At 43.7% G+C, this 14,009-nt stretch overlaps 1 protein-coding gene across 1 annotated transcript in view; it reads right to left on the bottom strand.

Moving 5' to 3' along the window:
- The window catches only part of RBFOX1 (RNA binding fox-1 homolog 1), a 158,773-nt gene that overhangs the window by 82,784 nt on the left and 61,980 nt on the right, over positions 1–14,009 (bottom strand). The window contains exon 7 of the mRNA XM_035132149.2: positions 6,578–6,658. Within this exon, the coding sequence (XP_034988040.1) occupies positions 6,578–6,658 (81 nt within the window). The remainder of the gene's footprint in view (positions 1–6,577; positions 6,659–14,009) is intronic.

Raw genomic sequence — 14,009 nt, forward strand, 5'->3', positions numbered from 1 at the left:
CGGCTTCCAACACATAAAAACACAATGTATTATTGTTAAATAGAAAACCTACAAAATCACAAGAAATCAGTACTAAGAACATGTGCAGTAGTTTAATCATCCCAATTAAATCAGTGGGGGTAGCTGCCTCATTGTACATCCTGCCCCCATGGTTTTTGTAACTGTGGCAACTTCTCCCCCCACCCTGTGAGCACATCAACAACATGACTAGCACCAGTTATCACATGTGTCACCTCTCCTGAAAGCCAAAGGTGATTGTGTGGGTCCACCTGAACTGAAAACCAGATTACAAGCAGGGATAGGCACATCTGTCATTTTCAGGTACTCACAGACTTTCATTCTTCCAAACTCAAATTCAATTCACCACCTTTCTGCGTACATTTGATTTTTAAAGAGTCAGCGTGAAAATTCACATGCATTTCTCACTGGGAGAGCCAGTGGCGGTGAAGGCCAGACTAGCACTGTACCTGGGAGACCCGGAGTCAGGCCCATCCTAGCCATGGAGGCTAGTGGCGCGGAGAACCACGGCGCCGGGCACTGGAGGGCGCTGGAAGGGCGGCAAGTGAGCGCAGGGTTCCGGCGATCTGGCCAGGACTGCGCTCCACGAGCTGAGAGGCTGCGCTGTGTCTCTCTCCTTCTCTGAGGACTCCGCGCTGCGCCTCCTTGTTTCCCCAGCGCTGGGTTCCGCTCAGTCGAACTTCGCCACCAGCGCGCGCACAGCACCCAAGCAGCTCTTGCTGGTCCCGCAGTGCGCGAGCTGGTGGCGAAGCTTGACTGAGCGGAACCCAGCGCTGGGGAAAAGAGAAGGAGGCACAGCCCGGAGTCCTCAGAGGTGGCCTCCCGCTGCTGCCACGGTCTGCTTGGCACTCCTGGGTCCTTGGAGAGGCTCTGGAGCCAAGTCTGGCCGCTCAGGAGCTGGTTTGGCCAGCAAGGCGGGAGGGGGCTGCCTGTAGCCCACCAGCTCATAGAAGGGCGGCTGCCTCAGCATGATCGCTTTGGTGCTGCACTTTCGGGGGGGGGGCGCTGGAGGGACCTTAGCGCGAGGGCACTGGATGGGCTTAAGACGGCCCTGCCGTCTTACTTGGCCATGTGAAGCTCACTGGGCACCTTGGACCAGTCACTGCATCTCAGCCTAACCAACTTCACAGGGCTGTTGTGGGGATTAAAAAAGGAGGGGGAAAACCACATATGCCACCTCAAGCTCCTTGGGGGAAAAAAAGGGATATAAAGATGTACATTTTTTGTATACAAAAATGCTGTGCTTTTTTTCTTTAAAAATGTTTAGGGGTACTCTCATTTTCCTACTCATATTGAAATACTGCCCCTCAATGAGGCCAAACTTAGATTCACGAAATGTTTAAGGGTGTGCGTACCCCTGCGTACCCCCCAGAAAAAAAAGGACTGCACAAATGTATACCTAGTATGTGCATTTTGTTCTACAAGCAGTCTTCCCTAACAGAATCCATTTTTGTACACAGTTTCCACCAATGCACATTTTTGTACACGTTCTTTGTTTGAAGAACCACATTAAGAGAAGGCCAGGTTCCATAAGATATCTTTGTTTTGTAGATTTCTTAAGGAAATGCAAATCTGTTAAGTTCTCATTCAAATGAAATGAATTTTCCCTCCCACCTTTACCTATAAGCTGCATTGTGCTCAAAGTTCCTGTGTAAATTGGTAGTGGCTAAGAAAGAAATTTTAATAAATCACTGTGATAAATGCACAGTGTAGGAAAACGAAAATGCGCGCGCACACACACAGGCAGAATATTTTTTGATTTAATAAGCTGATTTATTACTTTTAGATTTAGAGGCCTATCAACTAGATGAATAACTGGGTGCAGTGTCCCCCCCCCCCCGCTCCAAAATGGAAGGGCAGGCTTTAAGGTAGTCAAAGCCTCTTTCACAATCTACTTAAGAAGACGTCACATTCAAAACCTTTCCCTGTCAGTGGTATCACAGGCTCCTGGGGACTCTTGTGAAGCGACTGCCTCCCCACCTTTCACAACTATCTCATCTTTGCCTTGTTGCTTTCAGCCTAAAATCCCAGAGCAACATGGTTTATTGTTTTAATATCTCTCTGGCACAAGGCAGAAGTATCCCACAGTGGCTACTTATCTGCCATATGTATTTTTGTGAAAGAAATATCAAGACAAGCCTGCTGTTTGGAGGAAGATGGTTGGGCGGTAGCTGGGTTACATTTTCCAAAAGGAACAGAACGGTGGAAGTCAAGGGAGAGGTGGGGGGGGGGGGAGAAAAGACAGCTTCTGAAGAAATGCCATCCGTATATGCTACTGAGGGATGCCTGGCAACCCCTAAGCCTTTTACTGGCTTTATGAAACTGCTTTTCTATTCTGCTTGTATCCCTCCAATGTAGAGTCATACCTTGGATCTCAAATGGCTTAGCTGCCAAACACTTTGATTCCCGAACGATCAAAAACCAGAAGTGAGTGTTCTGATTTTCGAATGATTTTTTTGGGGGGGGGAGCCGAACGTCTCTGGTGGGGCTTCCGCGGCTTCTGATTGGCTGCAGGAGCTTCCTGCAGCCAATCAGAAGCCTGCTTTGGTTTCCGAATGTTTTGGAAGTTGAACGGACTTCCGGAACAGATTCTGTTCAGCTTCCAAGGTATGACTGTAGCAATGGGGAACATCAGACCAGGAGCCAATGCAGCCCTCTAGGTCTCACTATCTGGGCCTTGGAGTTCTCACCAGGCCACAGACCCTTCTTGCACCCTCTGTGAGGAATTTTTGCCAGCTGGAATGTGTTCCTTCAACTCTTGCTGGTCTCAGTTGAGGATAGTGAGTCATGTGTGAGTGTCTACTGCATAATGGTAAACATCACACTTGCTGCTCAACCCAATTTTGCCTCTGGCTTTGCATACAATGGCATGTGGCCTTCAGAAGGTTGCCCAGAAGGGAATGTGGCCCACTGCCTAAAACAGTGTTCTCTACCACTTTTCTAATGTTTCAACTGAGTTGCATAGTTGCATACCCTCCAACATTTCTCAGATGAAAATAGGGATGTCCAATTCCATTATTATTATTATTATTATTATTATTATTATTATTATTATATATATTATTATTTTTTATTATTATTATTATTATTATTATTATTATTATTATTATTATTATTATTATTACCCCCACTGATCTGACTGGGTTGTCACAGCCACCCTGGGCAGCTTCCAACATATATAAAAACATAATAAAACATTAAAGCGTGTTTTCTTTTTTCTTTTTTTTAAACACCTTCCCTATAGAGGGCTTCCTTCAGATTTCTTCTAAAGGTTGTATTAGTTACTTATCTTCTTGGCTTGGGGGTCACATAACTCCATACCCTCCAACTTTACTCTGATGAAAATAAGGGTGTCCAAAGGAAAAGCAGGACGTTCTCTGGCCATGTATTATACCTCCTTGAGAAATTGTAATAACTAACAAGCATTAATAATAATTCAATAACTGTATCAGACTTCTTCTGGCTTCCCTCAAAATATGTGGTTTAGCACTGAATCAGAACAAGCAGCAATTGAGTTTTCTACAGCTTGCCGTTTGTTCTGCTTTAGAGCTAAAGAGCAGGTTTTCTGGGGAGGCAAAACTGCTTGGACCTGTGCCTAGAAAACACGAGACAAGTGGAAAACCACTCAGACCCATGCTTTCTAGGCAGAAGTGTGGGTGAGCCCATAGGTTAAAGTGCCTTGCAATCCATAGAGATTTTTAACCTGGCAAGGTCCTCGAAATTTACATCCAGTTCACTTAGGATGCAATTTGGAAATACGGTAACTTCAAGGTAAGGTAAAGGTAAAGGACCCAAGGATGGTTAAGTCCAGTCAAAGGCGACTATGAGGTGTGGCGCTCATCTCGCTTTTCAGGCCAAGGGAGCTGGCATTTGTTCACAGACACCTTTCTGGGTCATGTGGCCAACATGACTAAATCTGGTGCATGGAGGACTGTGATGAAAGCCACAGTGCATGGAAACACACTTTACCTTCCTGTAGTAGCGGTATCTATTTATCAACATCAACATCAGTCTGTCACTTCACCCCCGAGCCCTAGGTGTGCTTCACTGTAAAGGCTTCCCAGTCAGTCAATCAATCAATCAATCAATCAATCAACTGAACACTCAGAAGGAACAGATTGATGCACACACACCTAACTCTCTCCGTTGAAAAGAACAGGTGAGCTAGGCCTGTGAAACACATGTGGGTTTCTGGATAGGGCCATCTGCTCTCTGGAGCTTCTGTACCTGAACTAAAATTACTGGATCAGGGCCCATGAACTTTAAGAGTGAGAAAGACATTAGAGCTTTAATTATCAGATGTCTCACTCTGTTTATTTTAATGCCAAACAGCAAACAGCGCCAACGTCCGACAACGGGACACATCAAATGAGTTTGTGTGGACTTAATGGAAGGGCTGGCATTGGCAGTAGAGCAGAGTGAATATTGCTAATTAAAACAGCTGAAATGGAATAGCATTTTTGGACACAATGGGCTGTAAACTGACTTTCTATTAATTGAGCTCAGTGTAATGACATATCGGAATGAATAGCTAGTGATCTGGAAATTCATTTAGACCATTAGTTTAATTACAGAAACTGATGGAAGTTTTCTCAGACAATTATGGAAAGAACTGGAGCACCGTGAGATAGGATTTAGAAGGTTTTGCATCTTCTCCATCTACCCTTCCCCACTTTTTAAGATATTTAATTGTGCCGTAGGAAACAACAGTAATAGACCTGAGTAACATATTATTGTGTGGAAGCCTTTACTGTATCAACTAGGTGACAGATGTATGACTCTGTCAATTTCAGTTTTTTTTTAGTTTCTCAGTTTTCCAACCTTAAATTTAGTGAAAGCTGGTCTATTATGGCAAATGGGGTATTGCCCCACCAATCACAGTCTGTTCTTAGCCAGCCCCACCTGGCTGCCTTCTTCCTTATGACCAGTGCAGGGGTGTGTGACACTTGTCTGTCAGATTACTCTTCTTCAGTCTCAGTGTTGCCCTTTGTATAACTTAGAAAGGAAGAGGATGGCTCTGTTTGTCATTGGTTCTGGCGCCCCCTACTTTTGGGCTCCTTGCTCTCCACCCCGTTAGTTCTATTGTGCACAAACCGCCACTGCTTAAATTCAATATGTTGCATTTCTTCATCAGTTTGTGAATTTTGTGTACAAAAAAGTCCTCCTGAAAATCCGATAGAACTTTGGATAGCATTTCCCCTGATACACACATTTCGCAGGGACATTTCTCTACAATAAAGCAATTTGTTAATTTTTATCAATATATGCATTTTTACGGGCACTTTCCCCCAACAAACATTTCTGCACACTCGATTTCTTTGGAGAACTGAAATTCAGAGAAAAGCAGATTCTTTACAGCCACCCAGCAATGTTAGATAGCAGTCCTGGTTAGTAACTTGGGCTCTGTGGCTCATACTTAATGGTGTTCTTTTAAAAAAAAAAAGTCTTGAAGGGCAGCCAGAATAGTTCATGACTGTCCTGATCCTTGATGGGCGGTGCAACCCTACTCAGAACCAGCAACACACCATTCCCAGAGTCAGACAAGCCACATACCAAAAGAATCTCTTGTCAGGAATGATGTTATTGATACAGTCCATTACCAATCTCAGACACTAGTTTAGCATCATCAGCTGAATTAGATGAAAGGGGGGCGGGCTTGTCATCACTGTACTGATCACATTGCACCAAAATCCCAGATCTGGCAATTACCACAAAGCATGTTGTTCCTAGTGGGATGCAACTGGCTGCACTTTCTGGAGTGGCCTGGGAATGACGCTACATTACAACATTCCAGAAACATGGGGGGGGGGGCATTGGAGAGAGCCATATATTGCAGTGAGAAATGCAAGACCCTTGCTTGAAAGTTTTTTTCACCCCCACAAAAGAGAAATGGGATGATAACATCCTCAAAAAATTAAGGGAAGTGGTAGCCCCAAACCCCTCCCTACTCTGAAGATGCTGGAGAAATTATTGTCCCCTCTCATGATCTTGGAGCGGACTTCATTTTGATTAGAGCAATGTACATTAATTAACTCAAATTATTTGATTAATCAATTGTTAATTATTTGAGTAGTTTTGTTAGTTTAAATGTGGAATTATGATTATTAGTACAACAGTAGCCATAGTAATAATAGCATTTTGTGTAATTGGTGTAATTAGAAGCCTGTTATGGCATTAAGCGGTATATACTACTACTATTAATATGGTAGTAATTATAATAATATGGTTTTGAATGTGGACTTTGCATTCTATTTCTTACATTGCTTCCTTCTTGTTGGCACTTGTAAACTGCTTAGAGATTCCTGCTGAAATATGAAGCAGTACATAAATTAACTAGCCAATTAAATAAAAGTAAAACCACTTTTGGATGGTTGAAATCAGCAGCAGCAACAGCAAAAGTTAATTTCTTAAGCTTATCCCATGACAAACAGGTCAGTGGCCAAACATTTGCATCACTTCTCTCTGTATATCACATTTCAACTTTGTGAGATATTAAGGGGCTGAAATTGACATTTCACAGGCAAAGCAAAAAAGAAAAGAGCTGCAATGACTGGCTTACTTGTGGACGTGTATACTAGTGAACTGGGGGCACTGTACATGGGAGATCCCTCTTGGTTTGCCTGGCACAGCAGCACCCTGCCTATGAAAGAGAGAGAAAGAGAGAGAGAGGAAGAAAAGAGAGCACGGTCTGAGTTTGGGAACACTCAAGCTAAATTAGTTAAGTTGGAAAAAAAATCCCCCAACATGATGAGGCTATGAAAAGTGCATTGCCTTTGGCTGAAAAGAACCACCACCACCACCAAAACCTTTCCAGGTACACTAAAGCTTCGATCCTACCCCCCCCCCACTTACCTGGGAGTAAGCCACACTGAAGTGAATGGGACTTACTTCTGAGTAGGCATGTGACCATATCCAGCATTCTCTGTCTACTGGCACAAGAGCCCTTGCGTTAACGTTTAAAGGTTGCGCAACAAAGGTTATGCTAGCGGAGGCTTGATGCACAACAGCTGGTTCTTGTTGTGTAATCCACTGCACAACAACCTTTTGTGAATGCACTTGTGTTTTCTGTAGCGAAATAGCTGTTTCTGGTTGTATAATCCACAGTTTCCCTTGTAAACTGTGTCCCACCAGTGCAACAAATAAACGACTAAATGGCTTTTGCTTAGCACTGCACTGGATTAAACCCATGACTGGGGCTGCAGCCTGCATTACATACTGACAATTTGACACTCCAATTGTCCCAGTATAAAATATATATGAATTTCACGTTGGGAGACCAGGACAGGTGTGCCGCCCTGAGTAGTAAAAGTAGCCGCTTGCTCTCTCTCTCTCTCTCTCTCTCTTTCTCAAACCCTTTCCACTTCTAGGCTGATGTTGTACCTGTCCTATCAATTCTCTCCCCCCAATATACAATGGTACCTCTACTTACGAATTTAATGCGTTCCGAACGCACATTCGTAAGTCGAAAAAAATTGTAAGTCGAATCCCATAGGAATGCATTGGGAGAAAAAAAATCGTAAGTAGAAGCAACCCTATCTAAAAATTCGTAAGTAGAAAAAATCCTATCTAAACCGCATCCAAGAGGGCGGACGGAGCTCCATTCGTAAGTAGAAACATTTGTAAGTAGAGTTATTCATAAGTAGAGGTACCACTGTATAAGGTTGCAGTGCTCCAGACTAATGTTCATTCCAGCCAAGGACCAAGTATGGTGGGTTATTTTTCAGAGTGGAGGGTATTTTGCTTCAGTGAGATCTCATTTAGAAAGGATGAGCAATACATTTTGTGGACTTTAACATGTAGTTCAGTTGCCTCCAGTGTTGTGATAACTGAACACAAAGGACTTGTATACCTTTAAGTATTAGACAAATGGGGGGATTTTAGACCCTTTTCTTATCACTGCATAAAATGTTCACTCTACACAAGATACCATCTTCCTTTTCACCCCGGTTTGCTCTGTGTTATTAATCCTATGATTCTCTACACCTTAGGTAAAGTAAAGGTAAAGGGACCCCTGACCATTAGGTCCAGTCGTGACCGACTCTGGGGTTGCGCGCTCATCTCGCATTATTGGCCAAGGGAGCCGGCGTATAGCTTCCAGGTCATGTGGCCAGCATGACAAAGCCGCTTCTGGCAAACCAGAGCAGCACATGGAAACGCCGTTTACCTTCCCGCTGTAGCGGTCCCTATTTATCTACTTGCATTTTGACGTGCTTTCGAACTGCTAGGTTGGCAGGAGCTAGGACCAAGCAACGGGAGCTCACCCCGTCACAGGGATTCGAACCGCCGACCTTCTGATCAGCAAGCCCTAGGCTCAGTGGTTTAACCACAGCGCCACCTGGGTCCCTACACCTTACAGGATAGCTAAAAATGTATTTGCACCCATACACTAACCATGCTGCTACACTCACCCCCAATTTATTCAACTATACTCATATTTTTACGCAGCTCTTAAGGTTAACCCTTCCCCCGCACCTCCTTTGACTACACAAGAATGAAATAGGAGTTTGGATGCTGCATCAGGCCAAAAGCCTATGTGGTCCAGCATCTTGTTCCACAGTGGCCTCAATGGGAAGGCTACAAGCAGAATCTGAGCACAATAGCATCCTCCCTACTTCTGATTTCCAACAGTTGCCACTCAGAGGCATACTGCCTCCAATAGTGGAAGGTGGAACACAGCCATTGTGGCAAATAAATAAATAAAAAAACAGTTGGGTGTATGTAGTCAATGTTACTCATACTCAGAGCATACCTGTTGCAATTAATAAACATTAAAGGGGGAAACAGTGCTTTGTTAAAATCATGTCCTCCAGTTTCTCAAAGGTTTTCTTCCTCTGCAAATGAGCCTTCTTATTTTCTGCCTCATTCTCAAGGCACTTGGAAATTTCTTTAGAATTTCAAGGGGTGCAGATTTTGAGCATACTCTTTCATTACGAGATGTCCAAGGACAGTGTGTGCGCTTTTCTTTCCATCAAACATTTCTCCGCCACTCTGCAACTTCCCTGACTGCCCACACTTCCTGATTTGAAAAAAAAAGCCCCATGAGAGGAGTCATCTCATGGTGTCTTTTCCTGGATTTTAACTGAAATGTGGGCACTAAGGAAGGCTGCAGAGTGCAGACTGATTTGTTAGAATGTAAGAAAGAAGACTTATAAACACCTCATGGCCATACTGAAAGTAAGATAAGCACAGCAAAACCCTTACATCGAAACCCATGCAAATTTCACCGCTTTGCTCTCTCCCCTGAGATAATTTTTAAATGCACTTTCTTCTCTTATTAATTGATGGGGAATGGTCAGGGGGGGAATTTGCAGAGGTTTTTTTTTTTTTTTTTGCCACAGTGTTGAAAAGAAAACACGATGTGATTGCAAGTGACACTTCTGGGGTAACATGTAGTTAGGCTCTAAGTGATCTGGAATACTACTTTAGAAGGGTTTCCCAGTCACACAGAGGGAACTCTCTGTATTTATAGCTGCAGATGCAGTGGCTCTTTAAATGTTCCAATGAATGTGTGTAGGTTAGGGCTAAGCATGGCACAACAATCCCATATCTCCTCACTCATTGAATATGGAAAGGTGTTGATCAGAATCCCCATTTCATCCACACATTTGCACTGAAATGGTTAATGAGAAAAAATATCCTCATTAACTACCTTAATGGTAAAGACGCCAGGGTGACAAGATGTAACTAATTGCTCACTAGGTGATCTTGGACATCCAATTAATCAAGGGACATTTTTTTTAAATGGTACTTTTGCATTTGTATATCCCGTTTCTACTGTTCCAAGCACTTCATGCACATTCGCTCAGTGATTCTCATGCATACCTGCCAAGTCTCTCGCAGAGAAATCCGGGATCGGCAGCCGTGTGACACAACTTCTGGTGTAGCTTTGCCCATCTATGGGCACCCAAAATGGCTGGCGCTAGAGCCGGAAGTCGTGTCTATGCATGTCCAGAAGTGCGTAGATGCAACTTCTGGTGCCGGCCCCGGCCATTTTCGGTGCCCATCGATGGGCAAAGTGACACCGGAAATTGCGTCTACGCACTTCCGGACATGCGTAGACGCGACTTCCGGCGCCGACCATTTTCTGGTGCCCATAGATGGGCAAAGCGGCACCAGAAAAATGGCCACCGACAGGAGCCAAAATAAGGGAGATTAACGGGAGAGGAGCTGAAACGGGAGACTGCCAGGAAACGGTAAGGAAAAACGGGGGTTTCCCGGATAACACGGGGTATTTGGCAGCTATGTTCTCATGATAGTCCTGCCAAATAGATGGGATTTTACCCCTATGTAACAGATGGGAAACTGAGGTGGAAAGAATGGCAGCTAGGCCTTAAGGTAGGGATGTGGAACATTTTCCTTCTGAAGGCAATGTGCCAGTGGTAGGTGGGTCCAGGGGCAAAAGTGTGGGGGGGGCAACAAATACTAATTTACTCATACATCATTCTCTACCCTCCATCTTTGCAAGCAAGAAGCATGATCAGAGTTCAAATGGAAACTAGAAAAACAATTATGCAGACAGGAAGCCAGCAGGGCTGTGTAGGGCTTTCCAGTGTTTTGCACTGTCTGTCATATCTCCCTTTTGGATAGAAGTCATGGTTTTGCCCATGAGCTCCTGGCAATGTTCCCTTGACGCCAAAGTGGCAGACCTGGAAAAGCTAAGGGAAGCAGAGATGCTGGAGGTTTGAGGCCTTCAGGGATGATATAAGTGTGTCCCACTCACATGATGGTTACGTCCCGTGCTCTCAGGGAGAATGAAGGTCTTGGGGATGGAGAGGGACCAGTCCCTTAGAAGGCTGTCCCTTAGAAGGCTGATGAAAAGCTATATTCTTGTGCTGATAAATCTCTAGAGGCAGGGGGGTCATTAGGAACACAGATCGTTGGGTGCATGGTGGGCATACAGAACACAGGGTGAATTGCCTGCCGGAAGCAAGGAAGCATTATCAAAATGTAAAGACAGCAGACAACTCCCAAGCAGGAACGATGAGAGATGTGAAGTGGGAAGTGTCCAGAGGGCCAGAAGAGGAGTCTTGGAGGGCCACATCCAGCTCCTGGGTCTGAGGTTCTGTCCTTTCTTTCTGAAAAGTGGTCTCCCTAAACCAGATGAGGTGATGTTTGAAATGAAGAATACCAGATCACAATACCTACTGTTTACAGAATATTATATTTCAAGCATAGCTATTTCTCTCATTTGTTGTTTAATTTTTTTCTTCTCTTGTAGCTTCCTTTTTCTTACAATAAAAAAGTCTGTTTCTTCTTTTCCAACCCATCCCCCCCCCCTTAGCAAATTTATTCCAGGATGCTGTTAGCAAAACGGATTAAGTTGCTTTCTAAATACATACAAATTAACCTGATATTGTTTAATATTACTTATGTTAATTATATATAGATGTTTCAAAACCTTTTAAAAATAAAGCTGTTGCCATTTTTTTTAAAAAAAGCAAAACAAAACACTAATAACGTAGTGTTGAAGTATTATCATACAAATGGTAAAAAAAAAACCCAGCTGGATTAACAACTCTGATGGTAGTTAAGGCATTCCTAAAACTTCTGAGGAGCTGTTACAACCCATTACAGCTGAAATATTGGTGTATGAAAAATTAATAAAGCCAGCAGAAAATGGAATCCGGCATCTGCAGCAGCTATTTACATAGAAAGAATCACCCAGAATTAATTATGCTCTATGTTACATTCTAATGAGTTTTTCATTAAAATGTACACTATTATGGAAGCTAAACAAGGATTATTCAAAGAAAAATGCCAACAGCTGTTATTATTTTGAGAAATTAAAATTAGTTAATTGGTTATACATTTAGATCTAGGTCAGGGTTAATCGAACACTATTTGTCATACTGTTGGCCTGTGTGTTTTGTAGGGGAAATAATGTCTACATCACCTTCTTCAGGGTCGTAATTCCCTGCAAGGAGCAGGTTCCAAGACAGCGTGTGTGTGTGTGTGTGTGTCTTCTGGGGCTCCTGTGTCACTCTCTCTAGGTAACCTCAGTGGCCAGGAGTGCCTTTTACCAGCTGTTTCAGTAAAACAGGAGTACGGCAAAGTGCTGTATGTGGGGGCTGCCCTTGAGGTTGGCCCAGAAACCGCAGGTACTGCAAAATTCAGCATCTTGACTGTTCATTGGGGAAGAATACTGATGTTACACTATTCCACTGCTGCTGCCAATTAGCTATCAGTCAAAGTTCAAGATGCTGGTCCTGGTGCACAAAGCCTTAGGCAGCTTGAGACCAGGATACCTAAATGACTATGGTGGCGGCTACGTATCTTGATGGCTATATATAACCTTCAATATGAGAGGCAGCTTGCCTCAGAATGCTAGGCACTGCCATATTTAATCATATTTAGACCAGTTGAACTCTATGCAACATAGCTGAAGTTTCTTTGATTTCAGTGATGAACTCATACTATGACAAATCCAAACCAATATTGAAGCACAGGTGTATTTTGCTGTTTGTACTGAGGCTCAAACCAATATATTGTAGAATTTGAATCTAGCTTCTTTCTTTCTTAGTATAATATATTAACATTATTATCACTCTTCATTGCTTTTGTCTAGAACATCTTTCAATTTCTCTTAATCTTCTAACTAGACTTGCTTTTTTTATAGTCCCTTTGGTCTGTGGTCATTCTGCATCTATTCTACATTCACTTAAGTCTTCCTCTGCTCAATCTCCATTTTTTGGTGCCTTTAGATTTTTTTTTAGTGTTTTCATTGCTGTTTTTAAGAGGGTTGTTTATAATAAATTCATTGTGTGTTAAAGAAAAGAAAAGAATGCTAGGCACTGGGGATCACAAGTGCATAGCTGCCAAGTACCCCGTTTTCCCCATGAAACCCCTGTTTTTACTTACCTTTTCCCCGGTGGTCCCCCATATCACTTTGTCTCCCGTTTTTCTCCATTATTTTCTCCTGCCGGTGGCCATTTTTTTCTTTCCGATTTGCCCTTCTATGGGCATGAAAAATGGCCGCCGCCGGCTTCAAAAGTCGCATCTACGCATGTCCAGAAGTGCATAGACGCGACTTCCGGTGTCGGCGACGGCCATTTTTGGTGCCCATAGATGGGCGGAGCGACACCGGAAGTTGCGTCGACGCACTTCCTGACATGCGTACAAGCGACTTTCGAAGCCAGCGGCAGCCATTTTTGGTGCCCATAGAAGGGCAAAGCGACACCGGAAGTTACGTCGACGCAACTTCCGGTGTCACACGGCTGCCGGTCCCGGATTCTGCAGTCCGGGACTTGGAAGGTAAGCACAAGTGGATGCTCCACCTGTGTGATTGCCATTAAGTATGCGAGTTGTCCACCGTGAGAACGGAACTTTGGACTAGATGGGGCTTTTTGCACGCTATTAGGGTACAGTCTCACACATGTGTGTCATGAGGAATGCCTTGCTGGATTTTCATGGAGGAGCATTAAAATTCACGATTCCCTGACAGAACTGCATCATGCAACACGGCAGATTGTGTTCCTCAGCTCTTGAACTGCCGCAAATTACGAACCTGATGCAATGCATAGCCTTGCAAAGCATTAGCCACAGCCCCAACAATATTTCAAGTATCAAAGTCCTTTAGCTAAGCTTGTCCCTCCCTGTGGATCTCTCAAATAATTGGTGTTAAGGTACTAATCTGCTGAGGGAATATGGGGCACTGAGCAACTGTACAACAATGCTCTACATGTATTAATCATATTGCCAACAACTGTGCAATTACTGTTCAGACTTGAGAGCAGCCCTCAGGGGGAAGGGAGGAAACAATCATGGAGGTGATGCTACCAAGGATCTAAGTGACTTGGATAGGGCAAAGTTTAAGTGGAAACCCATAGACCAGACTGCTGACTGGGGCCAGTTACAGGGAACATATTACTTTCTTGTTAAAACAACTCCACTGGCTCCCAGTCTATTTCCAGGCACAACTCAAAGTGCTGGTTATCACCTATTAAGCCCTATATGGCTTGGGCCCAGACTACCTCAAATATCACATTTCACTG

This window comes from Zootoca vivipara, chromosome 14, assembly GCF_963506605.1.
Source record: "Zootoca vivipara chromosome 14, rZooViv1.1, whole genome shotgun sequence".
NCBI lineage: Eukaryota > Metazoa > Chordata > Lepidosauria > Squamata > Lacertidae > Zootoca > Zootoca vivipara.